The 26,513-nt window shown below is 50.9% G+C and overlaps 1 protein-coding gene across 8 annotated transcripts in view; it reads left to right on the forward strand.

The window, feature by feature from the left end:
* The window catches only part of H6pd (hexose-6-phosphate dehydrogenase/glucose 1-dehydrogenase), a 29,625-nt gene extending 22,669 nt beyond the window's left edge, over positions 1-6,956 (forward strand). For all 8 annotated transcript variants that reach the window (XM_038334862.2, XM_038334857.2, XM_038334856.2 and 5 more), the window contains 2 exons: positions 2,195-2,464; positions 3,520-6,956. In XM_038334862.2, coding sequence (XP_038190790.1) covers positions 2,195-2,464; positions 3,520-4,883 — 1,634 coding nt within the window. In that variant the 3' untranslated portion in view covers positions 4,884-6,956. The remainder of the gene's footprint in view (positions 1-2,194; positions 2,465-3,519) is intronic.
* The last annotated feature ends 19,557 nt before the right edge of the window (positions 6,957-26,513 follow it).

A 26,513-nucleotide genomic window follows, 5' to 3' on the forward strand; every position in this document is an offset into this window, starting at 1 on the left:
CTATTCCTGTCTCTGTTGTTCCCAATTTTGAGTGTGCTTACATCTGTTTGTATGTTTGTGCATTTTTGTAAGTACATGTGTGTACATATGTGTACTTGTGGGCAGCCAAGTGTCTTCCTCAGTCATTCCCCACAGTACTTAATTTGAGTTAGGCCTCTGTGACAAGCCAGCCGCTACTAGGGCTCCCTTGCCTCCACCTCCTCAGGGCTGGAGATGCAGGTGTGAACTGCCATGCCCCGCTTCTTACATGGGTGCCGGGAATCTCAACAGAGATACTCATGTGTACATGACACATGTGTCGCTGACTGAGTCATTGTCCCCCTCTCAGCCGGCCCTCAGTTCTCCTTACTCCTGTCGCAGATGTCTGTGTCCTTAAACAGTGCACTGTGCGATTTTAGTGTAGAGCCACATGTGGTACAGCAACTTTTTGTTTGCATGTTTCTTCTTTGTGGTGCTGAGGTTGGAGCCCAGGGCCACATGTGTGCTGGGTAAGACTCTGCTGCCAGGCTCCACCCAGCCTTCCTTTCAGCTCTCATCCTGCCCCCTTTGCAGCTTCACATGTCTCTTCTTCTCTGACTCTCCCAGCCCCTTCTGATCTGTAATTAACCCCTACTTCAGTGGTGATTGCTTATTGAAATCCTGTCGACGTGGGCCAATTCATAGCCTATTTATTTATTTATTTATTTATTTATTTATTTATTTATTTATTTATTATGTCTTGGCTTTTCTTTGTGTGTGTGCGTGTGTTTGCACTCACGTCTGTGTACGCACATATTTGTGCTGCTACCCTCAGAGGCCAGAAGAGGGTGCTGCCAGGTGCAAACCCTGAAGCTGGCGTTAAGGCAGGTGTGAGCTGAGTGTTGTGGGTATCAGGAACTGAACTCTGATCCCCTTAACTACTGATGCATCTCTTCAGCCCCTAGATCCTCTTCAAATAAGTTCCTTCTCAATCAAAGCAATGCTGTCTCCTTGTGATATCATGGGCCAGGATGTGTGCATTCATCCCTTCCACGGTCTTTCGTGTGAAAGTGGCAATAGCTGAAGTAGCAGGCACACGACAGCTCTGTCCCCGCCGTGGGCCTCAGGTGCAGACCTGAACGGCCAGCATCAGGTGGGCTGGAGAAGGCATGCCTGCAGTATTTACACAGGAATCAGTTAGCATCCTCCCATTGCCATGAGTGTTACCGCCGGCCCCCCTGTTGCTTAGGCCCAGTCTGGGGTCTGCATTTGGCCCCTCCTTGCCTCCTGTCACTCATGCTGTCCTCTTCTGTGGCCAGTGCAGTCAATTCCAGACAGAAACGCTCTAGCTCCTGGGCCACTGCTCTAGCGGAAGCCTGGCCATCCCTTCCATCTTCCAGCCTCTGCAGCCTTGCCACACAGCAGGCCAGGACCCTGCTCTCAGTGTGACTCAGGCCTGCTCCACTGGGGTCGTCCAGGGGTTTCCCCTGGAGTCCACAGCACTTTCCCTTTACCTCATCCCACAGGGCCCCAACTCCGCTCCAGCCTCTTCTCTGCCATCTCCTCGTTTCTCGCTGTCCAGCTCCACAGGCCCCGTCTCTCCTGCCCCAGAGCTGTGCACTTGAGGGTCTCTTCACCTGCAGTGCTCTGGTCTCAGGAGGGCCTTCCACGACCCTCTGTCATAGCTCACAGTTTTATTTCCTTGTTCTTCTCTCCCCCTTCTTCACATTCCCGTGTGCCCTGGCTCAGTGTACTCTTGCAGTGGATCATGGGGTGGCGTTGTTGTTACTGTCGAGTGGTCAGATACCCAACCAGTTAACTAAGCAATGCACATTCGGTGGCGGCTGTCAGAGCCAGCACCTAGTCTGTTCTCTGCCATCCTTCCCTCCTCTCGCCTGGCCAGGTTACACCCCTCCGCTGTTGGCCAGTGCCCAGGGAGGGAGGGAGGCAAGGAGGCCAGCCAAGATACACGGGTGTTTTCTGCCTTGCCCTGAGACTAGAACCTTACTAAGAAAATTCCTGAGCAGGCCCCGTGGGATGACCCCTTTTCTGAGAGTGGTTCTTGATGGAGGACGTTGCCCCAATGTCCCCTTTGCTGTCTCGTGTTGAGGTTTGCAGCGGCACACCCTGTCAGAGGTTCTTTAGATGAAGGAATAAGGTGTGAGGACGAGTGATTCTGGAGACTGTAGTGTCTCACCACCGTGAGGACCCTGCTGACAGCCCCCTTGTCACTCAGGCCGAGCCAGTTTCTACGAGGAGTACGGTGTCATCCGTGACACGCTGCAGAACCATCTGACGGAGATCCTCACCCTGGTGGCCATGGAGCTGCCCCACAACATCAGCAGCTCGGCCGCCGTTCTGCAGCACAAGCTCCAGGCCTTCCAGGCCCTGCGGGGGCTGCAGAAGAACAGCGCCATCCTGGGCCAGTACCAGGCCTACAGTGGGCAGGTGCGCCAGGAGCTGCAGAAGCCAGACAGCTACCAGAGCCTGACACCAACCTTTGCAGGTAGGCATTAGAGCCTTCTGCGGTGGGGCCATCAACCACAAGCCCACCACCAGCTGTGGGTCCACCGACAGCAGGAAACAGCTGTCCCACCTAGTGCTCTTTGAAGCGTGGTAGCTCGGACTAACCAAGAATCTTTACAAGAGTACCTAGTGTGTGGTGATTACCACCCCCAGGCCTTCTCCATTTTAAAGCTTCAGGTCACCCACATCAACCTCCATTCAGTTCCAGAAAGGTCTCCTGAGGGCTCAGATAGGTGCCACCTTCATGGGCTGTGTATATGGCTTCCATAACATGGTAAACCTTTCTCCAGCTACAGCCAGGGAATGTCCCTGTGGACAGACACCACATTGGCCAGCAGATACCTGCTAGAGCCACCTGGAAAGTTCCAGAAGCTTTTGGGGAGAGTAGCTGGCTTCTGGCAGGAAGAGACTATGGCCATGGGACAGCCCCTATATAGAGGCCAGGCGGTGTGTGTGCCTCTTCTCAGCCCTTGCACACCCTGGAAGCAGGTACAGTTGTTGTCCTCCTTGAGGATACAAGAGGGGAGGCAAAAAGGCAAGGCTTGAATTTGTGTGTAGTATGTCAGCACCCGGCATCTGTGACTGTGGCATGCACACACACGCACACACACATATGCACACACACACACATGCACACATACTACTCCCACTCTACAAACTCTTTTTTACCGTCCCCTACCCACCTGGCTTCCGCTCACGCGTGAATTTGTTTGGCATTCCGAGGGCCTCACGCAAAGGGAACTGCCTTTTCCCATCAAGATCCAACCTGCCTCTCACCTCTTCTTTCCTACCAGAGAGCCTTCCATGGCAGGCTCCAAGCCTAGTTAGACCAGGTCTCTCAGAGGAACCTCAGAGAGCTGGTGTTATGGCCATAGAATTAACCCCACTGGCTGTTTCCATCCCTGCCTGGGAAGAAGAAATAGCAGAAGGCTGAAGGCACAGCAAGACGGGCTGGGCAAGGGCATCGGGTGCAGGGTGGATGGCTTAGCGGGCTCCCAGGCTGTGGTAGCACTGTCTGCTCTCTCCCCACCTCAGGTGTCCTCGTCTACATTGACAGCCTGCGCTGGGAGGGTGTGCCTTTCATCCTGATGTCTGGCAAGGCCTTGGATGAGAGAGTGGGCTACGTTCGGATCTTGTTTAAGAACCGGGCGTACTGCACCCAGAGCGAGAGACATTGGGCATCGGAGCAGAGCCGGTGCCTGCCCCAGCAGATTGTCTTCTACATCGGACATGGAGAGCTGGGCCACCCCACCATCTTGGTCAGCCAGAACCTGTTCAAGCCCCATCTACCTACCCAGAGCTGGAAGGAGGTGCACGGCGAGCCTGGGCTCCGCCTTTTCGGCCGTCCCTTGTCTGATTACTATGCCTACAGACCTGTGCGGGAGCAAGATGCCTACTCCACCCTCTTGTCTCACATCTTCCATGGCCGAAAGGAGTCCTTCATCACCACAGAGAATCTGCTGGCCTCCTGGGTCTTCTGGACCCCCTTACTGGACAGCCTGGCCCTCGAAGTGCCACGCCTCTACCCAGGGGGTGCAGAGAATGGCCATCTGTTGGATTTTGAGTTCAGCGGTGGCCAGCTGTCCTTCTCCCAGCAGCAGCTGGAGGTGCTGATGCCAGAGCTAGGGTCAGCCCCAAAGCCCAGTGACTTCCAGGTCCTCAGGGCCCAGTATAGACAGAGCCCGCTGGTCACTGCTTGGCCAGAGGAGCTGATCTCTAGGCTAGCCAGTGACATCGAAGCCACCGCAGTGCAGTCCGTACGACTCTTTGGCAAGTTCCACCTGGCATTGTCAGGTGGGTCAAGCCCCATTGCCCTCTTCCAGCAGCTGGCCATGGGGCATTACAGCTTCCCCTGGGCCCACACACACCTGTGGCTGGTTGACGAGCGCTGTGTCCCGCTCTCAGACCCGGAATCCAACTTCCAGGGCCTGCAGGCTCACCTGCTGCAGCATGTCAGGGTTCCCTACTACAACATCCACCCCATGCCGGTGCACCTGCACCAGCGGCTTTGTGCTGAAGAGGACCAGGGTGCCCAGTCCTACGCCAGCGAGATCTCAGCCCTGGTGGCTAACAGCAGCTTTGACCTGGTACTGCTGGGCATGGGCACCGACGGGCACACAGCCTCCCTATTCCCGCAGTCCCCCGCCGGCCTAGATGGCGATCAGCTGGTGGTGCTGACGGAGAGCCCATTCAGGCCACACCAGCGCATGAGCCTCAGCCTGCCCCTCATCAACCGTGCCAAGAAGGTAGCTGTCCTGGTCATGGGGAGGACAAAACGTGAGATCACCACACTGGTGAGCCGCGTGGGCCATGAGCCCAAGAAGTGGCCCATCTCAGGCGTGCTGCCTCTTTCTGGGCAGCTTGTTTGGTACATGGATTACGAGGCCTTTCTGGGATGACAGGAGCACCCTGGCCTTAGTCACTCTTAAGCTTTCTGTCACCCGCTCAATGTGCCCCAGCTCTCTAGAGCCTGGTGCCAGAATCACGCCCCAGAGAAGGGAGGACAAAATTCTGCCCCGCTTCCTGGGCCCCCTGGTTCTGTGTAATTATGGTGCCTAGACACAAAAACAAGGCAGAACTCGGACCTCTGCTATGGAGATGCCTTCAAACCCATCAGGAAAGAGACCCTAAGGCTTCTACCAGTTACTTGTCACTATCTACAACACAGAATAAGACAGTGGTCCTTTCACTGGTTCCTGCAGGAAGAGGGCCAGAGTTGGTGGAGAGACTCCTGGTGAATGCAGTACTCTGAGCCAGGCAAGAAGAGTAGAAACGGTCCTGAGACTTCTCCCTCCAGGCAGTCTGCCTCTTCTGGAGTCCCTTCATCCCTCTGTGCATCTAGCTGATGCCTGGTCTTCCTTCAGGCAGCGTCTGCCTGCTCTGTGCCTGACAGCCACTGCCCTCTGCATTCCCTGCTGCCCTTAGCCTCTCCCTGCACAGATACAGACACTGCCATGTCAGAAAGGTCCCCTCCCCCCGCTCCAAAATCTAAAGACCTGGCTCCCCTTCCCCCACTGAGAACTGTTCCGCCATCACTGGACCATCAGGTGTTTCTGCTCTGTTAGATAGGGCTCTCTGTCTGCTCCTGGGGTGGGGATTACAGTCACAGCTTCTTTCTGGGGCATGAATGGCTAGTTCCCTACACTAGGGGGCAGGCTGCATCTAGGCCTCCTCATGCTACCTCTCTTGGGCTCCAAGCCTGGCAGCTGACTCTGCCTGTGTCTCCTCCACCTCTCTTCATCCTTAACCTGGTACCACTGGGAACAGGATAGGCAGCTCCTAAATTCAGCCTCCTCTGGGGCCTCCGAATTTTTAATTTTTTTTTTTTTTTTTTTTAAAGAAAGCCGGCAATGTAGAGCAACCTTCTCGGGGCACATGTAGTTTTCTTTCAGCCTCCGGTTTGGTCACGTGGACAAGGGAGGGCATAGAAGGGCTACCATGGCCCCTGCCTCACAGCCACGCTGTGTCGGTCACAGTCTCGGTGTCTTTCAAAACTTTCCCAGAGAGGGGCTTTTGTTTGATGAGGAGCATCAGGATATCTGTTTCTCTACTTTTGATTGATTGTACTTTTCTCCCAGGCAGAACATGGAAAAGACCCTCACTTTCACTAGAGATGCATGCACAGTGTAGCCTGAGCTGGGGGCTCTGTATGAAAGGCACTCTTGTTAAAATTCTGCTTTCTCTGGCCTCCAGTGACCCAGACTGACAGAACACCTCTATTGCGAGAGAGCTACCCTGGGCAGAAAGTTCACATAATGAGTGCCCTGGGGTCCTTTTCTGGCTGGGCTTGCTCACTTTTCTGGCTGGCGTCACAGGTAGTTGCGGGTGAGCTTCCACCTTTGGCCATGTGGGGGAGCCCACGCGCCACCACTCACATTCCACCCAGGCTGCAAGTTTAGTGCCAAACGTCTTTCCTTTGTTTTTTTTTTTTTTTGGTCTGCCTCTCTGGCTTCTTAGCCCGAGTGCGTTCTCATCTGTTCTTTAAGGACTCAGCCCTCCAAAGGCCTTGCATGACTCGGGAGAGAGGGTGAACTGTCACCGTTCTGAATAACAGTGAGTCACTGCCCAGCCTGAGCCTAGAATGTCCTGTTCTTACCCAGAAGAATGACTCGCCTCTATCTGTGGGGAGTTGCACAGGGGAGGCCAGTGTGGGGAAATACCAAAGATTTCCTTTCCGGAAGCAAGCGCTAATAAAATCGCGTTGGAAAGATTGGCGGGAGACATTGTCAGTGTCCTTTGGCATACACCTGTGCTGCCCTTTCCCCTCTGCCCCGGGGTTAGGAAGGAGTGAAGCTCAGAGTCGGGACTGCTCTTCAGACCTTGTGGACCATCGTCCATGGCAAGCAGTGTGCTTTACGTCACCAGTTAGTTACACAGTCTGTGTCTTCAGTATCAGGAAGGAATTCTCAGCCTTGGGACCTGGAATACCCTGAATTTTCTATTTTCCATTAAAAGAAATTGTTGCTTGCAAACGACTCACGTTGAGTTGATTACAGTGTGAAGAAGACAGCCTTGGCCAGTTTCCTGCCTGTCTGGACGTGGAGATCTGAGGCTGGGAAGAGAGGTCTCTGGGGAGAGGGGGACGTACGGTCACTTGTGTCTGGGACACAGCCTTCCTTCCTCGCAGTCCGCTTCCATCAGGCTCTCCCAGTGACGTGAGGTCCCTGCTGCCGCTGTGGGGACCTCGCCTGGGCTGGCTCAGAGCCAGTGGATGCTGCTGCCTGCATCCCCATCGTTCCCATGGGGATAGGGGAGAGGGGATGAAACAGCAGAAGCGGAAGCCTGCCCCTTGCTTGGGTGGCTCTCGGGTGTCCCCTGCGGACCAGCAGATACTAAACTCTGTGCACAGGCACACCTTGTGCTGGTGACAACCCAGTTTGCTGCCGGTGGGACCTCAGTGACTGATGGTTGGAAATAAGTCCAGTGGCAACCAGGAACTGTTGGATTCTAGAGCCCGTTCCCAGCAGCCCGGGAACCTGATTTTTGTTTGTTTGTTTGTTGTTGTTTTTTCAGAGGACCCACAAGGGCATCCCATGGTAGAGTCAGGCTCCCTGAATGAGCCCTTCATGGGAAGGACATAGGGACATATGAATGACAGAAGGAGCCTTTGGGGTGACATGCCAGTTAGCATTTCCAGCACAAACACTGATGCTTGTGATAGGCTTCTGGGTGTCACAAACTGGATTCTGATTTCCAGTTTCCTGGGCAAATGTTCCTGCTAATTAATTGCATGTTAAATGGTCCCATCCTCTTAATCTTCTGCTTCTTTTTTTATGATTTTTCCCTTATTTTACATGCATTGGTGTTTTGCCTGCGTATGTGTCTGTGTGAGGGTGTCAGATCCCTTGGAACTAGTTACAGACAGTTGTGAGCTGCCATGTGGGTGTTGGGAATTGAACCTGGGTCCTCTGGAAGAGCAGACAGTGCTCTTAACCACTGAGCCATCTCTCCAGCCCATATTCCCGGCTTCTACTCACTCCACAAAACAACCCTCTTCTCACTTTGGCCCCCAAATTCTCAGTGTACTCAGAGCTCCCTCCCTGTTCTTGGACCAGTACCTTGGCCCTTTCCCCCAACAGCTTGATCTCCTGGTTCTTGGTTGCCTACTTCCCTTCTTCCCCCATCCTGACCTAGAGCCAGGGGTGTGTGGTGGAGAAGGGAATGAAGAAGCTTCCAGAAAACCTAACTGGGGCTATTTCTTGGAATTTCATTTTCAGGAATTTTGTTTTTTGTCTCCTACAGAGTGTGTGCAGTCCCACAGAGTGTGTGCAGCCCCACAGAATGTGTGCAGCCCCACAGAGTGTGTGCAGCCCCACAGAGTGTGTACAGCCCCACAGAGTGGCTGTGCAGCAGATCCCCAGCTGTGTTTTTATCTTAAACATCTGGGGCTCCCGCAGGCCTCAGTCCGTTGGTAGAAAAAAACCACCTGGCAACATCCAGTGTCAGGGGACGAGCCACAAGTTGTGGAATGAAGTCACATTGGTTGGCCGAAGTGGTCAGCACCTGCCTGCCCTGGGAATGACACTCCAGAGGAACCAAGGGCTTGAACAAACTGCTGTCCCAGGTGTCACAGATTGCACGGGTCATGAGGCTGTCTGCTGGCCAAACTGGAGGAAACAGGCCCCTCCACTCTGCTCTCCCGCCCTCCAGCTCCCAACTCTCCTGAGGCAGGCAGTGCTGCACCAGAGCCACAGTCCGCAAGGTCGTACCGTTGCCCAGGGACCTTGGCACTTGAAGACATGCTCATGGCTTGGTTTGGCAGCATATCCATGAGGGAAAGGATTGTATTCAGGAGTTAGTCAGAACCCAACCCGAACCGGCAGTTAGTCAGGGTGGGTCTGCACTGCCCTGTCTGGGTCTGCTTTAATTGAAGTGGCCAGGGATGCACAGCTGCAGATGAGAGTCATCCGTCCTGGACTCAGCCCTGGCTGCACTTAACCTTGAGCCCTTCAGAACCGGACTAATTTAGCTGCACCGCCATTCAGTTGGTGGCACGCGTATCTTTTGTTTCCCTCATGCTGCATCCCATGTGGGCTCTCTAGACACACAGCTTCCCTGCTTCCTGCCCTTCCCACCCCACAGCAGAGCTGGTCCTCCAGGTATCTAAAGATTCCTTGCAAGGATGCGGCCTCTGGGAAGGGGAGCAGGAATCAAACCAGAATGTGTTCCTGGGAGATGTAAGGGGCAGATGTCTTCCAGGAATACCAAATCCTGCCTTCTGCAGGCTGTTCACGCCGACTGCAGGCTCCTCACACTTAGAGATGGGTGTGAGGAACCCCGAGAATTCTTCAGCTCCTAGCTGAGCAAGATGTCAGTTCACCACTGCTGTCACCAACAAGACATCCTGGCAAGTGATCTGCGTATGCTTCACTGTGATCTAACAAGCTGTGGGGATTGGGATGGCTCGGATGTTCTGTCTCTCCAGCCAACCAACATTGTGGGTATATTTAGTTGCATCCCAGGGGATGGCCGTGTCTGTGTGTGACCATGGACAGGACCCCAAATTAATGACACTCTGCTCGTTTTTTGACCTCCAAGGGTGAGCTTGTTCAAGCCCTGTGTTGTTTCAATGACTGGTGTTTTAAGGGCAGTCTCTATATTTTTTGTCCTTTTCTGTTGAGTGGCAAATATCTGTATTTGTCAAACACCATTGAGTCCATATGAACATCTGGGAGTTGGCATTGTTAGTGCAGGTGTACATAGACACCATGTGTGTGTGCACGCATGTGTGTGCGTGCGTGTGTGTGTGTGTGTGTGTGTGTGTGGTCTTTGGCTAAGCATCACAGAGGCCTCCATGGGCTGATTATGGTGCATTATGGGATTATGGGACTGTAGCTCAACTGCTAGAGCACTTGCCCACCATGCAAAAACCCCGGGTTCCATGCCCAGTGCCACATAAGCTGGGGATGGTGGCACACATCTGTAATCCTAACACTTAGAAGGTGGAGGCAGGAGGACCAAAAATTCAAGGCTACCCTTGGCTACATCACAGGGTCAAACCAGCTTGGGATAGGTGAGATCCTGTTGCCTTGTGAATGCAGAAGGTAAGGGCTGGGTTAGGCAGGAGTGAGAACCCCCGAGCTGTTTCCCTCTGTCCTGGGGGTCTGGCACAGCTGGCTCTTCCTGTGTCCGTCCACTTGGGAGATCTGGGTAAGGGGACTCCAGTAATCACCACGGCTTCTTCTGTCCACCCGTGCCTGAGTGAGGAGCCCGAGTCCCCAAGGACAGCTAGACTTCTGAGTCACTGTGATAAGCCCCAAAGGAGTAAGGGTTTATTTTGGCTCATAGATCATTTTAGCCCAAGGTAACTCGACAGTGTTGTTTGTGAGCCAGTTCTGTGAAGCAGAACGTCAGGGCAGGAGCATGGTGACCCAGAAGTGGGATTAAATAGGCAGGGAAGGGGCAAGAGACAAACACATCCTTCAAAAGCACACTCTTGGGAACCTTCTTTCTTTAGTGAAGACTGACTTCCTCCTCCCATCTTGGAGAATGCTTTCTTATTATAAAGTCACCAAGGGATTAATGCAGCATGATGTGAGAGCCTTCAGGACACAGTTCCCCAAAGGCCACAAGCTGGCAACCCAGCCCCCAGCACCCAAGTCTGCAGACAGACTCCACACACAGCATCACAGAAGGTCAAGCCACTGCCATGCTGAGGGTCCGGGCCAGGCTTGTGACTTGGGTATATCCCCATTCTTTGTCCTATAGAATGGAACTTGAGGGGCTGAGCCTTTGTCAGGTAGGAATGGCAGTGAAAATGTCCAGGAGCAAGAATGTGGGGTTCCCCCACCCCCGGGAGAAACTGCCTCAATCTTATGGAGACTGGCACCTGCCCCAGAGAATGAGAGACATCAGAACAAATGCCTTTTTAAACAGCTGAGACCCTTTATGTCTTTCTCTGTATCAAATGTAACATTGTTTTGTTTTGTTATTTTTAACAATAAACTTGTTTATTTGCCAAAATACAAGTTTCTTCCTTTGGGGCATGGAGTGAAGATGGTGTGAGCCTGGCTCATGTGACAGGAGGGGATATGGGGCAAAGATACTGCTGGTTAGTGCTTGTCAACCAGACCCAGGCTAGAGTTACCTGGGAAGAGAGAGACCATGTTGTGGTTCCCTGGGGCACCTCCATGCTCATAGACACACATGCACACACACACGTCCATGTGTGCATACACAGACACATATGCACACACACGTGCATGTGTACACACACAGACACACACGCATGCACACATGCCTGTGTGCAAAGCACAGACACACATGCATGTATGCACACACAGACACAATGCATACACATACACACATTCATATACATAAATGATTTTTTTTTCTGAGACAGGACTTCTCTGTATAGCCCTGACTGTCCTGGAACTCACTCTGTAAACCAGGCTGGCCTCAAACTCAGAGATCTGCCTGCCCCTGCCTCCTGAGTGCTGCGATTAAAGACGTGTGCCACCACTGCCTGACCTTAAAAAAAACTTTTTAAAAAATGTTTTCTTGGGGGCTGGAGAGATGGCTCAGTGGTTAAGAGCACTGGCTGCTCTTCCAAAGGTTCTGAGTTCAATTCCTGGCAACCACATGGTGGCTCACAACCATCTGTACTGAGATCTGGAGCCCTCTTCTCGCGTGCGGGCATACGTGGAGGCAGAACGTTGTATACATAAGAAAGAAATAAATCTTTTTAAAAATGTTTTCTTTTGGAATGCAAAAATGCTACTCAGTCAAAAAAAAATTGACTTTACATCTCCACCATGCGAAACAACTATGACAGAACTGAAACTATCAAAAGTGCTTCTCTCTCATGCCTCCTGTGGCCTGTGGCCTACATTCCACCCTTTCCTATCACCTAATATTCTCTTGATCTCCTTTTTAAGTTGTAGGCTGTATGTAGTGACTCCTTTTACATATGTGCGAGTATACATTGCCGGCTGTGATTGGAATGTTACAGAGAACATGCTTTGGGGTTGGATCCCCTTGTCTAATGTTATACTTTCCAGGCCTATCCATTTTCCTGAACACAGCTCACAGTTTCATTTGTAAAGTGCTTGAGTAGCGTTCTGTGTATAAATACACACCACATTTGCATTATCCACCAGTCTGTTGATGAACATCTGATCTGGTTCCATGTCCTTGCTCTCGTGACTAGTACAACAATAAATATGAGCACAAACATTTGTTGTCAGACTTCTTTTATAAATGATATTTTTATTAATTCTTTGTGAACTCCACACATGTATTTTGATGGAATCCACCCACGAACTTCCCCTGAATCCACATCTACTTCTCCACCTCTCCCAACTTTGTATCTTTTGAAAAAATATTTTTAAATTGTGTGTGTAGTAGTTGCCTGCCTGTATTTCTGTGTACCCATGTGTGTAATACCCAAGAAGGCCAGAAGAGGGCATCTGATCTTCTGGGTCTGGCATTACAAACCATTATGAGCGACTGTGTGGGTACTGAGAGTTGAACCTGTCCTCTGGAAGAGCAGCCAGTGTTTTTCACTGCTGATCCATCTCTCCAGCCCTTGTATCCTTTTTTTTTTTACAACCCACTGAGTCCAATTTGTGCTCCTAAATACTCATGGGTGGGGTCATTCACTAGGCCTTGGTCAACCTACTAGGGGCCACACCCTTAAAGAAAACTGGCTCTCCGTTCCCCAGAAGCCAACAGTGGGAGTGCGTACTGGCTAGTTTTAAGTCAACAAACCAGAGTCATCAGAGAGGAATGAGCATCAATTGAGAAAATACCTCCATGAAATTGGGTTGTAGGCAAGCCTGGAGGGCATTTTCTCAATTAGAGATTGCCCTGGGAGGGCCCAGCCCAGGTGAGTGGGATCAACCTTAGAATGGTGGTCCTGGGTTCTATAAGAAAGCAGGCAGAGCAGTCACCAGGAGCAAGTCAGTAAGCAGCACCCCTCTGTGGCCTCTGCATCAGCTGCTGCCTTCAGTTTCCTGCCCTGCTTGAGCTCCTGTCCTGACTTCCTCCAGTGATGAACTGTAATGTGGAATTGTGTGCCAAATAAACCCTTTCTCATCCCGAGTCCTCTTTTGGTGATGGTGTTGCATCGCACAGAGGTAGTGATCCTAACTAAGACAGTGTTGTAGGGTTTCTTGGCGATAGCCATCTTGAGGGGGATGAGGTGGCGTCTTAGAGTAATTTTAATTAGCATTTCTCCAGTGACTGGGGATGGTGAGCCCTTTAAAATAGTCTTGTTTCTGTGTGTGTTTCTTCTGTTTACAGCTCTGCTCGATTCATTAGCCCACCTGTTGTTCTGCCGTTTTATTTTCTTGATGTTTCATCTCTGCAGTCCTTGATAAACTCTGGATAGGAGCCTCACCCGAGGTCCAGCTGACCAAGGTTTTCCCTACGCGGTGGCTGTGTAACTGCTCCACTGGTCATTGCCTTTGCCGGGTAGGAACTTGTTTTCACATCGTCCTGTGTGTTGATGCTTAAGGCTGGCTCCTGGCTGTTCCTGTTCTATTCAGGCAGTTCTTGCCTACCCCAGTGCCTTGAGGAATAGTTCCTATGTTTTCCTCCAGAACTTCTAGCATTTCAGGTTTTAAATTAAGGTCTTTAATCACCTCATGTTCATTTTTACACAGAGTAAAAGACATGAATATGATTTCATTTTTTTTGGGTGGAACCCAGCTTTACCAGCATTTCCTCTTGATTAGCACATCTCCTTCCCCACCACCCCACATGTTTGGCCTCCTTTGTCAAAAGTTACGTTCCCATAGCTTTGTGGCTTGATTTTGGCATCTTCTGTTCTATTGGTCTAAATGCCTGTTTCATGCCAAATCGAATTGTGTTCGTCACTGTAGCTCTGTAGTATAATTTGAGATCAAGTATTGTGATATAACCAGCTATGTTCTTACCTCTAAGGACTGCTTTGGCTCTTTGTGATTTTTTGTGGTTCTACATGAATTCTTAGGCCTTTTTTTTTTTTCTAGATCTGTAGAGAATGTTGTCAGAGTCAGGCATGGAGGCACACCTCTTTAATCCCAGCACTTGGTAGGCAGAGGCAGGTGGATCTCTGAGTTCAAGGCCAGGCTGGTCTACAGAGCAAGTTCCAGGATAGCCAGGGTTACACAGAGAAACCATGTCTTGGAAAGAGAAACGTTGTCAGAATTTTAATGAGTACTGCATTGAATGTCTGCTGCGGTCTCTGCAGCCTCCATGGCTAGCAGAGTGATTGTCTGTGGGATGGGCAAGAAAGCAGTTTGGTTCAACATGACCAAATAACCAATTTGGGTTTAAACTTCAGAAATCTGACCCCTAGTGGTTTATTTTAGGCGTATTTAAGCACAGCACAATTTGGTGAAAACTTTTCTGGTGCTAATTAACTTAGTCTCACGTGTACAACAAAGCATACATAAATCTCTGACAAACAAAGTAGGCTAAATAAAGACCAGACATGACTACATTGAAACTCTTTGTGAAGTACATGGGACACCGGCCATAAAGATAGGTTCTATAGATTGACTGGGGGAGAAAAACCAAGCTCACCATAAGGATCTGGGAGGTTTCAGTGTGGTCTTGGCCACACAGAGAGAGCAAAGGTCACCAAGCTATTTAAACCACATCCACTCCCAGCCTTCTGGGTGGATAACAGATTATGCATCCATTCTGTGGAAGGAACAACCCCGCCATGATTAACATTCGCGGTTCGCCTAGAGCCTAACCGTGAGCATAGGACTTCTGTACCCACGACAAGGATCTAGATTAATCTTGGTAGCAGAGCCATTTTCATTACATTAACACTGCCGATCCAGAACTTAGGTAGTGTTTCCATTATCCAGTTTCTTCTTCATTGGTTTCTTTTCTCACTTTTCCTTTTTTGTTTTGTTTTGAGATAGGATCTCTTTATTAAGTCCTAGAGATCTGTCTACTTCTGCCTCCAGAGTGCTGGAATTAAAGGCTACCATCTCCAGCTTGGGTTTCCTTTCCAATATGTTGAAGTTTTCAGTGTATATGTCTCTCTGTGTGTGTATAAAGGCACACAAAGTGTGAAGACAACTTGTGGGAACTTGGTTTTCTCCTTCCACCATATGAGTCCCAAGAATTGAGCTCAAACCATAAGGCAAATACCCACCAAGTCATCTACCCTGGTCTGATGTTTTCCCTTAGTCTCTAAGGCCAAATGCTTAAATGCCTTCTGGCACCTCAAAAATTCCAAGGCTGCCACAGCGCTCTGGTCTCACCCACTTTTGATTTCTTATAACTATTGTGTCTTCATGTGCTGTGGTGGAGGAGCTTCACAAAACCCTAAGATGCCTGGGGGGCGGGCTATGGGTGTTTTGGGTATAAGTGACAGAGCAAGCTGGCCAGTGCAGGTGTGGGACGTAGGAGCCCCCTGGAGCCCGACCTCGAATGACAGCCCCACTGTGGGGAGTGTCTAAGAAAGAATGTTCCAGGGTCAGACAAACGGGCTTCCCCTCAATCATTTCTTGCCCTTCCCTCAGCTCCCCCTCCCCCCTCGCCCATCTGCCGTCTCCAGGTGTTCTCTCTCTCTTCCCTTCCCACCCCAAATGTGGCTTCCTATAAGGATGTGTCCCCAGGTACAAGTCAGGTCCGTAGAGTAGGCAAGTAGTCCAGGGCCTCCCCTGGGCTGGATCTCAGGGTACCTGGGTCTTCCACCCCTGCCCCAGGAGTTAGTGTTAGTGTTCAGGCATCTGCACTGGCCTGCCCTTGGGGTCCTGACAGGATATGTCCTCAGCTGCAGCCACTAAGCGCATCCCCTGTGCACGTTCATTATGTTCCCTTTTAAAAGGTGGGCCTTGCCCACTCTCTCTCTGTCTCTCCCTGTCTGTCTCTGTCTGTCTCCCTCCCTCCCTCCCTTCCTCCCTCCTCCCCTTCTCCCCTCCTTCCCTCCCTCCCTCCTCCTCCTCCTCCTCCTCCTTCTTCTGCTGCTGTCATCAGAGGCTGATCTCCCCTTCCCCCCTCCTCCCCTCCCCTCCCCCACATCTCCTAGCCTTTTTCCCATCCCCTTTCCTCCAATAAAAACCCCTCTATGTGATTATGTCATATGGCATACATATTTCTCTCCTGTGCCATTTTTTTTTTTAAATTAAAGTTTTAGTGAGTATATAAGAGAACAGAAGAACACACCCTCTGGCTCTCCCCAAATCTGAGTCCATGCCCTAGTCAAGTGTCCTGAGTGCCAGGCGTTGAGATTGCCTCATTCATCCCTTTCGTTTATTTATCTGCCTTGAGTGAAGATGAAGGAAGAGAGAAAGGACAGAACTACGGACAGGAAGAGAAGCCTCGTGCCAGGGAGTATAGTGGCCATGGCTTTGACTTCTCAGCCCCCTTTGTCTCCCCTGATTTCAACTCTGAGCCCTTCTCAATAGGGTGGAAGCCCTAGGCCAGTTATATTTGGATCTTCTCCCCTGACCACAGATACCCAGGGAGAGGGGGTAGCAGCAGGCTGTTTAGCCTCCATAGGTGTCCTGCCCTGCCCTGTCCTGCCCTGCCCTGTAACTTTCCCTCCATCCTGTCTCAACTGGATCTGAGGGAAGCTGATCCCACGAATAGTCCTTGGCCCTAAACAAGGTTTGAGCCATTGGTGGGCACCCATCCCTGCCAGTCCTTTCCTTTATTTCAGAAAGGAGTATAGGAGGCCCCGGCACTCCCGCCCACCAAGGCATTCCTATGAGGCATGTGCCAAAGGCTGGGGCTAGGACTGAGCACTGTCCCCTGACATTTTCTTTTTTTTAATATTTATTTATTTATTATGTATACAATATTCTGTCTGTGTGTATGCCTGTAGGCCAGAAGAGAGCACCAGACCCCATTACAGATGGTTGTGAGCCACCATGTGGTTGCTGGGAATTGAACTCAGGACCTTTGGAAGAGCAGGCCATGCTCTTAACCTTTGAGCCATCTCTCCAGCCCCTCCCCTGACATTTTCTACCTGGAGTTGAGAGGGAAAAGCGCATTTCTCTTTTTGACTAAGAGCTGGTCCTGCCTTTCAAGCCTGAAGAGCAGGCAACCAGTCTCTTTTCTCCCCCATTGATTGCTGGGCCCAGAGAAGGAAGCCCAGCAGACAGGGGGCCTGAGGTCTCCAGCCAGCCTTTGGTGCCCAAGGCTCTGCCCACGCCTTCCCTTGCCTGTAAACCAATCCATCTGGCTTCTTTCCCAGCTTGTACTGCTTTGAACTGGATTTTTTCACTTCTAAGGAAAGAACCCCCGGACAATGGAGCAGACAGACACAGAACAGAACATATCCCCAGCCCAGAGCAGCACCACCAGGACACATCCCCAGTCCAGGAGAATGTTTGGGACTTAGGGTTCTTCATATCCATATTATATTGAGTTTATGTATTTATTTATTTTATTTTTGTAGGGCTAGGGGTTAACCCCAGGACTGTGTGCATAGAGAAAAACAGATTTGTTGTTATTGTTTGCTTTTGAGACAGGATCTCACACAGCTCAGGCTGGCCTTGAACACACCATTTTCAGAGTACACACATAGACACAGGCAACCGCTCTTGTTTATGCAGCGTTGTGGATTAAACCCAAGGCTCCAAGCCTGTTAAGCAAGCATTCTGCCAATTGAGCTGTATCTCTAGACATAGAAAAACAGGATTCTAGTTTCTGTCTTAGAAGTCCAATGATATGGGGATTCCAAAGCAGGGCGCTGGCCACAAAAGGAAGAGGAGAAAGTGATGGTTGTGTCCTGAAGACCCCTGCCAGGAGAAAGGACTGGGGTAGAGCATGGGCTTCTCAGGCAGGCAACCGGAAGCAGCATGTCTCAGGTGGGAGACACATGAGGTCCTGAACTGCTAGACAGGGTGGTTCCAGGTGGGCAGCTTGGGCTACGGAGGCTGAGAGAGGACAGACCCACACAGCCTTGAAGGCTGTTCAGTCCTCTCTGACTGGGTCACCCCATAGTCTTGGGGAGGGATGGGGGACCGTCTCCCAGACAAAAACCATATCCAAGAGTAGCCAGAAATGACTTTGCCCTAAAACAGTGCTAGAGTGGCAAATGAAATTCAAATAGGCCTGGCAAGAAGGCTCACCATCGCCTGGCAAGAAGGCTCTCCATCGCCTGGCAAGAAGGCTCTCCATCGCCGTCGGTCAAACCTGACAGCTTTGTGTTCCCTCTCTGGAACTCCTGGAAAGGTGGAAGGAGAGAACTGACCCCACAAAGCTGTCCTCTGACCTCTGCACATGCAAATAATAAGAAGTAAAATACAAAACCGTATCAGAAAAACCAGGCCTGAGAACTTGCTGAACACGCCACATGTGTGAAGGGATGATGTAGCCTCCCTGGAGTCCATGGTGAGGAGGACACTTGACACTGGGATGGAGGGTCCCCTTGGCGATCGATCTCACCACCTGATGTGTGTCAAGGGACTGACAGGCAGAGAACTACTGTCCCCAGGGCTCCGGCAGAGAACTACTGTCCCCAGGGCTCCGGCTCAGCTCAGTCCCCCTGCTTGAGTCTGTCTACATAAACTGCTGGGTCACCACATTGCTGCCTTCTTTCTGTGTCTCATGCCCATAGTCCGATCCTCTGCAGCTCATCTCCACTCTGAGGTGGACCCTCCAGCAGCTCTGTGGGTCCCCAGCACCCCTCTAGCTGGGTTCATGAGCATCTTCTCTTTGGGGCTGAAGGAGCATGAGTCAAGAGAGCTGGCTGTATTTATTGCGACATTGTAGGAAGATACAAACGTGTTTGGTGATGTTTTGGGCTCGGCTTGCTTACACCAGGGGTCCAGCCGGTGCAGCTGCTGTAGGACTGCTCGGGGATCCAGGGTCGGGTGATCTGCCCCTCAACACACCTTTCATTCACTCATTCATGTATTCCTCCCCCTGGAAATCTTCGGTTCAGGCGCAATGGCAGATGCTGGGTCCCTGGCTTTGAGGAAGCCGGCCAGGCCCTCCGTTTCTTTGCCACACTGTGACAAATCTCCCCAGTAGGGGCAAAGGCCTGCTGTTTCTTGTCACACACCCTGCCTGGTGTGCTGTTAGGCACTCAGAAAGTGAGTCAGGCCTTTGGGCCAGACCACCATGCTGCCCTGCCCACGAACATTTCCTTCCCATGGGCTTGCTCAGTAGTTGTCTGGCTCATGCTGGCCTGCTGGCACTCTGCCCACACACCCCTTCTCCAGCTCCTGCCAACAGTGATTTCCTCTTCCCAGGTCCACAAGGGAGGATCAGCTTCACCCGTGACACACTTTCTACGCTCTCCGTCGGAAGCCAGGAACAAGGATGTGGGACCCCTGTTCGCAACCTGTTGAGGCGATAACACCTTGTAAGATTCTAAACGTGAAAGGTCAGAGTTCAGATCCCAGCTCTACTCCTTAGCAGCAAATGCCACGGGATCACGTGACCGCTCTGAGGTTTGTTTTCCTCCTCTGTGAACTGGGATAGTTTTTGGTTTTTGAGAAGGCTCTCATATAGTCCTCAAACCCTCTATGAAGCTGGTGTTGAAGTCCTGATTCTCCTGCCTCCTCTTTCTAAGTGCTGGGGTTAGGGGCACATACCACCACATCTCAGGCTTGCTCTGAGAACCAGTGCCTTCAGAGAGTGCCCTGATGCAGAGAGCTGGCTTGTGGAAGCAGGTTCATGATGGAGGCACCTAGCCCCAAGCAGGTCAGGCCACAGTGGCACCGGATTTCCTAAGGGAGGCGCAGCTTTTCTTCCAGCCTTAGCTGTAGCTCTCAGGTCTTCCTGAGCTGGTGTGGCCCTGCCTAACTACAGAAAGGCTTGGTGTCCCTTTGTGCCATCGGCCCCTCGGGGAGCAGGAACCCTGTGAAGCCCAGACCTGAGGAGGGCAGGCTGACATCCTGGCACCAGTGCAGCCCCACCCCCACCTCCCAACAGCTGCAGAGTGGCTTCCGGATGCAGCCACCAGAAAAGGTTCAGCCCACTCATGGAACGTTCCAGATCCTGGGTGGTCTAGTGTCAGGGACCCAGAGGCCAGAGGATCTGGGTTCAGATTGCCACCAATTTCCTGAGAGATTTTTTTCTAGGGCTCCAGGCAAACCCACCAGTTGAACAGGAAAAAAAAAAAAAAAACAGACCCCACATTTAAAACCAGATGTCAGAATCTCTCCCGAGCCACTCAGAGACAGGAGGCGCCAGCTCACCTCTTCCTCCTCTGCTGCAGTCCTTGCTGCAGACGGGGCTCTCCACCACTAAGCCACACAGCAGACAACTTAGCGGGCACCTAAAAATATTGCCTTGTGTTTTCCCCTTAAATAGAAAGGCCCTTCAGCTTGATCCCTGCCAGGCCTCCGCCTTCTCCGTTCTGGGTGGGCGCCCGGGACCTCAGCCAGATTCAGCGGTCCCCACGCTGTGCTGCCATGGCTCAGAGATGGAGCAGGGTCGGGTGGGGTGAGTCGTGGTTCTGTGGCTTGTCCACTCCTGAGAACTGGTTGGGTAGTGCAGGGTAGACTGGTGTTTGGCTTCCCGGGCACCCCAGAGCATCAGCACCGGAAGAGCCCTATTTCAAAGCCCAGGGCTTCCCATAGCACAGGTGAGAGGCAAGGGTTCAGGACTGGGGGCGGGGGGGACCTGTGACAATGGAAAGGGAGCAGGGCAGCTGATGTGCTTATGGGAGCCTTGTCCATGGCTGTCTGGCTTCCTGAGGTGCCAGGGAGAGCCAGAAGCTGTGCCCTGGGTTCTGAGCTCTGTCTGGCAGGAGAGACCTTTGGTTCAAGGGACTTTTTTTTGGAGGAAGAGCCAACCAGGGACCATGATAACTGGAAACCCTCCTCGGTTCTGAGCCCCCAACGGTGCCTCTATCCCCTGACTGGAGCCAGCCCCACAGTGGATGGTTAGGAGGAAGAGCAGGAGGCCAGTACAAGGCTTGTGGCCCCTCCAGCATACAGAAGGCCTGCTGTTCCCTGAGGTATGCCCAGGTGACCATGAGAAGGCCACCTCTGGGGAAAGGGACTGTTGGAGTTGACTTTTCTTGATTTGTGCTGTAATCAGGACAACGCGGGCTGTTGCCATCTGAATGTTTGTGTCCTCAGAGATGGGTGGTACCTCATGAATGGAATTAGTGTCCCTATAAGAGAGGCCCGAGAGAGCCGGGCGGTGGTGGCGCACGCCTTTAATCCCAGCACTCGGGAGACAGAGGCAGGCGGATCTCTGTGAGTTCGAGACCAGCCTGGTCTACAAGAGCTAGTTCCGGGACAGGCTCCAAAGCCACAGAGAAACCCTGTCTCGAAAAACCAAAAAAAAAAAAAAAGAGAGGCCCGAGAGACTTTGCACACTCTTCCACCATGCGGGCGCACAGCAAGGGCAGGTTACACAGGAGGTTACAACTGTCTGGCAAACAAGCTATGTGGGTTAAGTGTTTGCCACCGTGTCATGAGCTAGGGCCGTCTGAGAAGAGGGACCCACAGCTGAGAAAACAATCTATAAGATTAGCCTGAAGACTAGTCTGTGGGACATTTCCTTGATTAATGACAGATGTAGGAGGGTCCAGCCCACTGTGGGCAATGCCACCTTAGACAGGTGGTTTTGGGCTGTATAAGACAGCAAGCAGAGCCAGTCACGGAGAGCAAGCCAGTAAGCAGTGTTCCTTCATGGCCTCTGCCTCAGTTCCTGCCTCCAGGTTCCTGCCTTGAGTTCCTGCCCTGACTTCCCTCAGTGATGGATTCTAACCTCTAGGCCAGTTAAACCCTTTCCTCCCCACACTGCTTTTGTTCAAGGTGTTGATCACAGCCATAGAAAACAAAATGAGACACGGGCCTTCCCCAGACATGGCGATTTGGACTTCATCCCAGTCCTTCCAGCTTCCAGAACTCTGGGGAGGAAATCCCTGTGGTGTTTTATTATAGAAATGAACTATTTAAAATGCATGCAAGTCGTTTATTCGTTTATTTGATTCTGCAATCCCAGGTATCAGACACTGAGCCACTAGGAACGCGACCTAACACTGGGCTATGTTCCTAGTCACAAATACTTTTTTAAATATGAAAAAGATACAAGCAAAACAACATCCCTCTTCAGTGGTTCCCTGCCCACCCCCACACCCCAGTTGCTACACCCAAGGGTGGCTACTAGAATTTTTCTTTTTCATTGTTCTGTTATTTACTCTCATATTTTTCAATAGTCTTCCTCAATTGCTCCTTCATAAGGCTTATTTTATTTTATTTATTATGTGTGTGCAAACTTGAGTAAAGTTTTTGAGGAGGCCAGAGGAGGGCATCAGATCCCCTGGAGCTGGAATTACACCTGATGCTGGGTGCCTCTCTTAACTGTTGAGCCGTCTCTCCAGCCCCACCTTTTTGTTTTTGATGTTACCTAAACACGCGATCTCACGTAGAGACCTGGGTGAGGTGCTGCCAACAGCTGGGATGTGAAGTGCCCTCATGGAGCCTTTTTTTCCCCTCTTTTTTTGGAGGTCGTGGGATCGATGGGGCAGTAGCCTGCTTGGCAGAAATGGGTTTTTGGTTAGGAGCCTTGAAGCTGGTATCTGCTTCTGCTTCTAGCCTGAGCTCTGCTTCTTGTCCCACCAAGACAGCCTCCACACGAGCTCTTGCCAGCCAGGAACCGACGGGTCCTACTGTCCTGCCTTCCCCACTGGGAGAGCCACCAAGACTGGGGAGTCCAAACCAACCTTTCCTCCCACACATTGCTTCTGTGAGGTATTTTAGTCATAGGCGTAAGAAAAGTTGTCAGTGTCTGTGCTGATTTTGCTGGATTCAAAGCCACACTACAAGTTTGTGAGTAACTTAACCAGTGGCTACACTGTCCCCAACAAACCACTGATTTCATCTGTGCCTCCCATTTCCACACCAGAAGACTCCCGTGAGGATTAACCAAATGAGGTTTCCTTTTTTGTTTGAGGCTGTCTCCTGTGAGGCAGGCTGGCCTTGAACTGCTGATCCTCCTGCCTCTGATTCCCACTGGCTGGGATTGTCAGGCTGCTGTGGCTGGCCCTTTAAACAAGGTTTTTCTTTAAAAATTCATTTATTCTAACTGGGAAGAACCTGGGAACTGCAACCAAGGCTTTAAACGTGCCACAGCCTGGAAGCCGCCTCGGGAGTACCAGGCATGGAGCATGTCACAGTGACGATGTCAGGCTGCTTGCTTCCTTCTTCGCTAGGCTGTCCCTTTGTAGACTAAGCTTATTCAGTTGAACATCTTCATTAATTCATCCAATACTCTTTGAGGACAGTGGGGACTGAGATTGTTAGGGAAAGAGTCACTATTCCCTCAGTCCCACCCACTGGGGCATCTTGGTCCTCCACCCTGTGACTTCCTCTTGTCCTGGAAGGGAGCAGATCAGAGACTTAAAAGGCACACAAGCTCCAGGTTTTTCTGCTATCAGGACTTCCACAGGGTTCCGCTGCCCTTTCAACTCAGGTCCAGGGTTGCTCTTCTGTGAGTCAGGCTCAGATAACCCTGGAGCCCAAGGCCAGGAAAACCAGCTCATTCCCAGCCACTTAGCACACGTGACAGAATAAACGATTGCTTTTATTACTTTAGCCACTGGGTTTGGGGGTGGTTTGTTTCATGGCAATGACAGAGATATCATGTGTCACACTTGGACCCAGATGAGCCTTAGGCATTTGTGGGAGGGCAACATAGCCCCTGTGTAAGAGTCCAATGAGATGGGGGTTCATCCGAGATTCAAACAGACTGCAGAGAGTGCCTCTCTGACAGGTGTTGTGAGGGAGGGCCGGGTGGGAGAGCGTGGAATCGGGTGTGATCAAGCCAAGAAGGGCAGATGGGAGCAGGGGAGGAGGGGATGCTCCTGGAGAGGCCTGTGCTGTCGTGGCGGGAGAGCAGGAGGATGAAGACATGAAGGGAAGGGTGGTGGGGCTGGAGAGATGGCGGGAGGGTGCCAGGTGCAGAAGGGACAGAAGGCCGGCCATCGAGGGCCTTGTCGACATGGTCAGATTTTGGGACTCTGTTTTAAAAATATTGATTGATTTTTAAAGATTTATTTATTAATTATATATACAGCTTTCTGCCTGTGTGTAGGCAGAAGAAGCCAGAGAGGGCACCAGATCTTAGTACAGATGACTGTGAGCCACCATGGTTGCTGGGATTGAACTCAGGACCTCTGGAAGAAGTCTGTTTAAAAAATATTGATTGATTGTGGGATGTGTGTGTGTGTGTGTGTGTGTGTGTGTGTGTGTGTGTATGTGTGTGTATGTGTGTGTGTGCGTGTGTGTGTATGTGTGTGTGTGTGTATGTGTGTGTGTGCGTGTGTGTATGTGTGCGTGTGTGTATGTGTGGTGTGTGTGTGTGGTGTGTGTGTGGGTGTGTATGTGTGTGTGTGTATGTGTGCGTGTGTGTATGTGTGCGTGTGCGTGTGTGTGTATGTGTGTGTATGTGTGGTGTGTGTGTGGTGTGTGTGTGCGTGTGTGTGTATGTGTGGTGTGTGTGTGATGTGTGTGTGTATGTGTGTATGTGTGTGTGTGTGCGTGTGTGTGTATGTGTGCATGTGTGTGTATGTGTGTGCGTGCGTGTGTGTGGTGTGTGTGCGCGTGTGTGTATGTGTGTTTGTATGTGTGCGTGTGTGTATGTGTGTGTATGTGTGGTGTGTGTGTGGTGTGTGCGTGCGTGTGTGTATGTGTGCGTGTGTGTATGTGTGTGTGTGCGTGTGTGTGTATGTGTGCATGTGTGTATGTGTGTGTGCGTGCGTGCGTGTGTGTGTGCGTGCATGCCCACACATTCATGCATTCTGTGCAATGCATATGGAGGACAGCCTGAGGGAATTTGTTCTCTCCTTCCACCATGTGAGTTCTGGGGATCAAACCCAGGCCTCGAGCTTGGCACCAAGCACTCTACCTGCTGAGCCATCCTGCCTGCCTTTGGGCTCCGTGTTAATAACAGAGTGGGACAGTGGAGGTTGGCATTGCAGAGACCATTTCTGTTGCTGATTGAAGGGCTGAGCTCCCAAAGGGAGGAGAATGAAGGGCCAGCACCAGACAGCTGAGGGGTGAGGAGGGCGTGCATACTAGTTTCCTGCCAGGGCCAAAGGCAAAGATGTCTCAGGCTCTAGAAATATCCCTTCCTCGCCACTTCCAACCCCATGAATATTGACAGTTTGGGTTTCTTTAGCTTCATGACAAAACAGAGAAAATCACAGCATGTACTTCCTGGGAGGGCCCTGTGGGAGGATGCAGGTAACACGCGTAATTCCTGGAGGTGGTAAGCTTATAACAAATGTAGCTGGAAAGAGATTTGATGAATCTGGACATTTTAGTTACTCTTCTTCCATGCTGATCTTCTCTGGGAAGATTCAGGCCATCTTCAAGGAACATTCTAGAATGTTCTAGGCTGTGTGCAGAGGGTGGCAGATGCTTTGAGCTCTTGGTGTGAGGTAGAACCGGAGTTGACTCAGTTTCATCCTCCATTCTTTTCCTCTTGCTCCGTCCAACAAGCTCCCAGCATGCAGCAGGGTCTATGGCTCATGGCCAATAAATGTCAGTGCTGAGTGAATGAGGGAACTGATTCTTGTTAGGTGTGAAGATGGAAGAAAAATCCAGATCTGTGGGTCTGGGCTCATGATCAAGATATCTACCAAACACAGCAAACTCTGGTGGGGACTGGAGAGAGATCGAGTCCCTAGCTGCCAGAGGTGCCTTATCGTCTGGGGACAACAAAGTGGCTTTTCTAGATTCTTTATAGGGACCAGTGGTTCTCAACCTTCTTAATGCTGTGTTTAATACAGTTCTTCATGCTGTGGTGAGCCCCCAACCATAAAATTATTTTTGTTGCTACTTAATAACTGTAATTTTGCTAATGTTACAAATTGTAATGTAAATATCTGTGTTTTTCAATTGTCTTAAGGGGTCACTGTGAAAGGGTCATTTGGCCTCCACAGGGGTTGTGGCCCATAAGATAAGAAGCACTTATATAGTCTTAAAATTCTGAGCCAAAGTCCTGAATAGAGGTGTTCTTGCCCCAAGCTTCTAAGTAAAAGAAAAATAGACCATTGAACAAATACACCTAAAATGAGTCTTTTTTTTTTTTAAAAAAATGACTTAATAAAAAATGATACAGCTGGGTGGTGGTGGCACACGCCTTTAATCCCAGCACTCGGGAGACAGAGGCAGGTGGATCTCTGTGAGTTGGAGGCCAGCCTGGTCTACAAGAGCTAGTTCCAAACCTATAGAGAAACCCTGTCTCAAAAATAAATAAATAAATAAATATTTAAGAGAGAGAGAGAGAGAGAGAGAGAGAGAGAGAGAGAGAGGGAGAGGGAGAGGGAGAGAGAGAGGGTGTTGTCTATATGTCTGGGCACAATGGTTGAATGGTCGATCCTGGTGCCTTCAGAGGTCAGAATAAGGCATTAGTCCCTGAACCTAGAATTATGGATAGTCATGAGCCACCACTTGGGTGCTGCAGACCAAACCTGGTCTTAACCACTCAACTATCTCTCCAGTCCCATGAAATGAGTCTTCATTCTCTCCTACTGTCTGAATGATGCCACTTGCTCTGTGTATTTGTACACCTGTGTGTGTGTATGTGTGTGCGTGTATGTGTATGTGTTCAGGTGTGTGTAACTTGTGTGTTACAGAAGTCAACATTGTGTGTTATTTTAAATT

Source organism: Arvicola amphibius, chromosome 6 (genome assembly GCF_903992535.2).
Source record: "Arvicola amphibius chromosome 6, mArvAmp1.2, whole genome shotgun sequence".
Taxonomy (NCBI): domain Eukaryota; kingdom Metazoa; phylum Chordata; class Mammalia; order Rodentia; family Cricetidae; genus Arvicola; species Arvicola amphibius.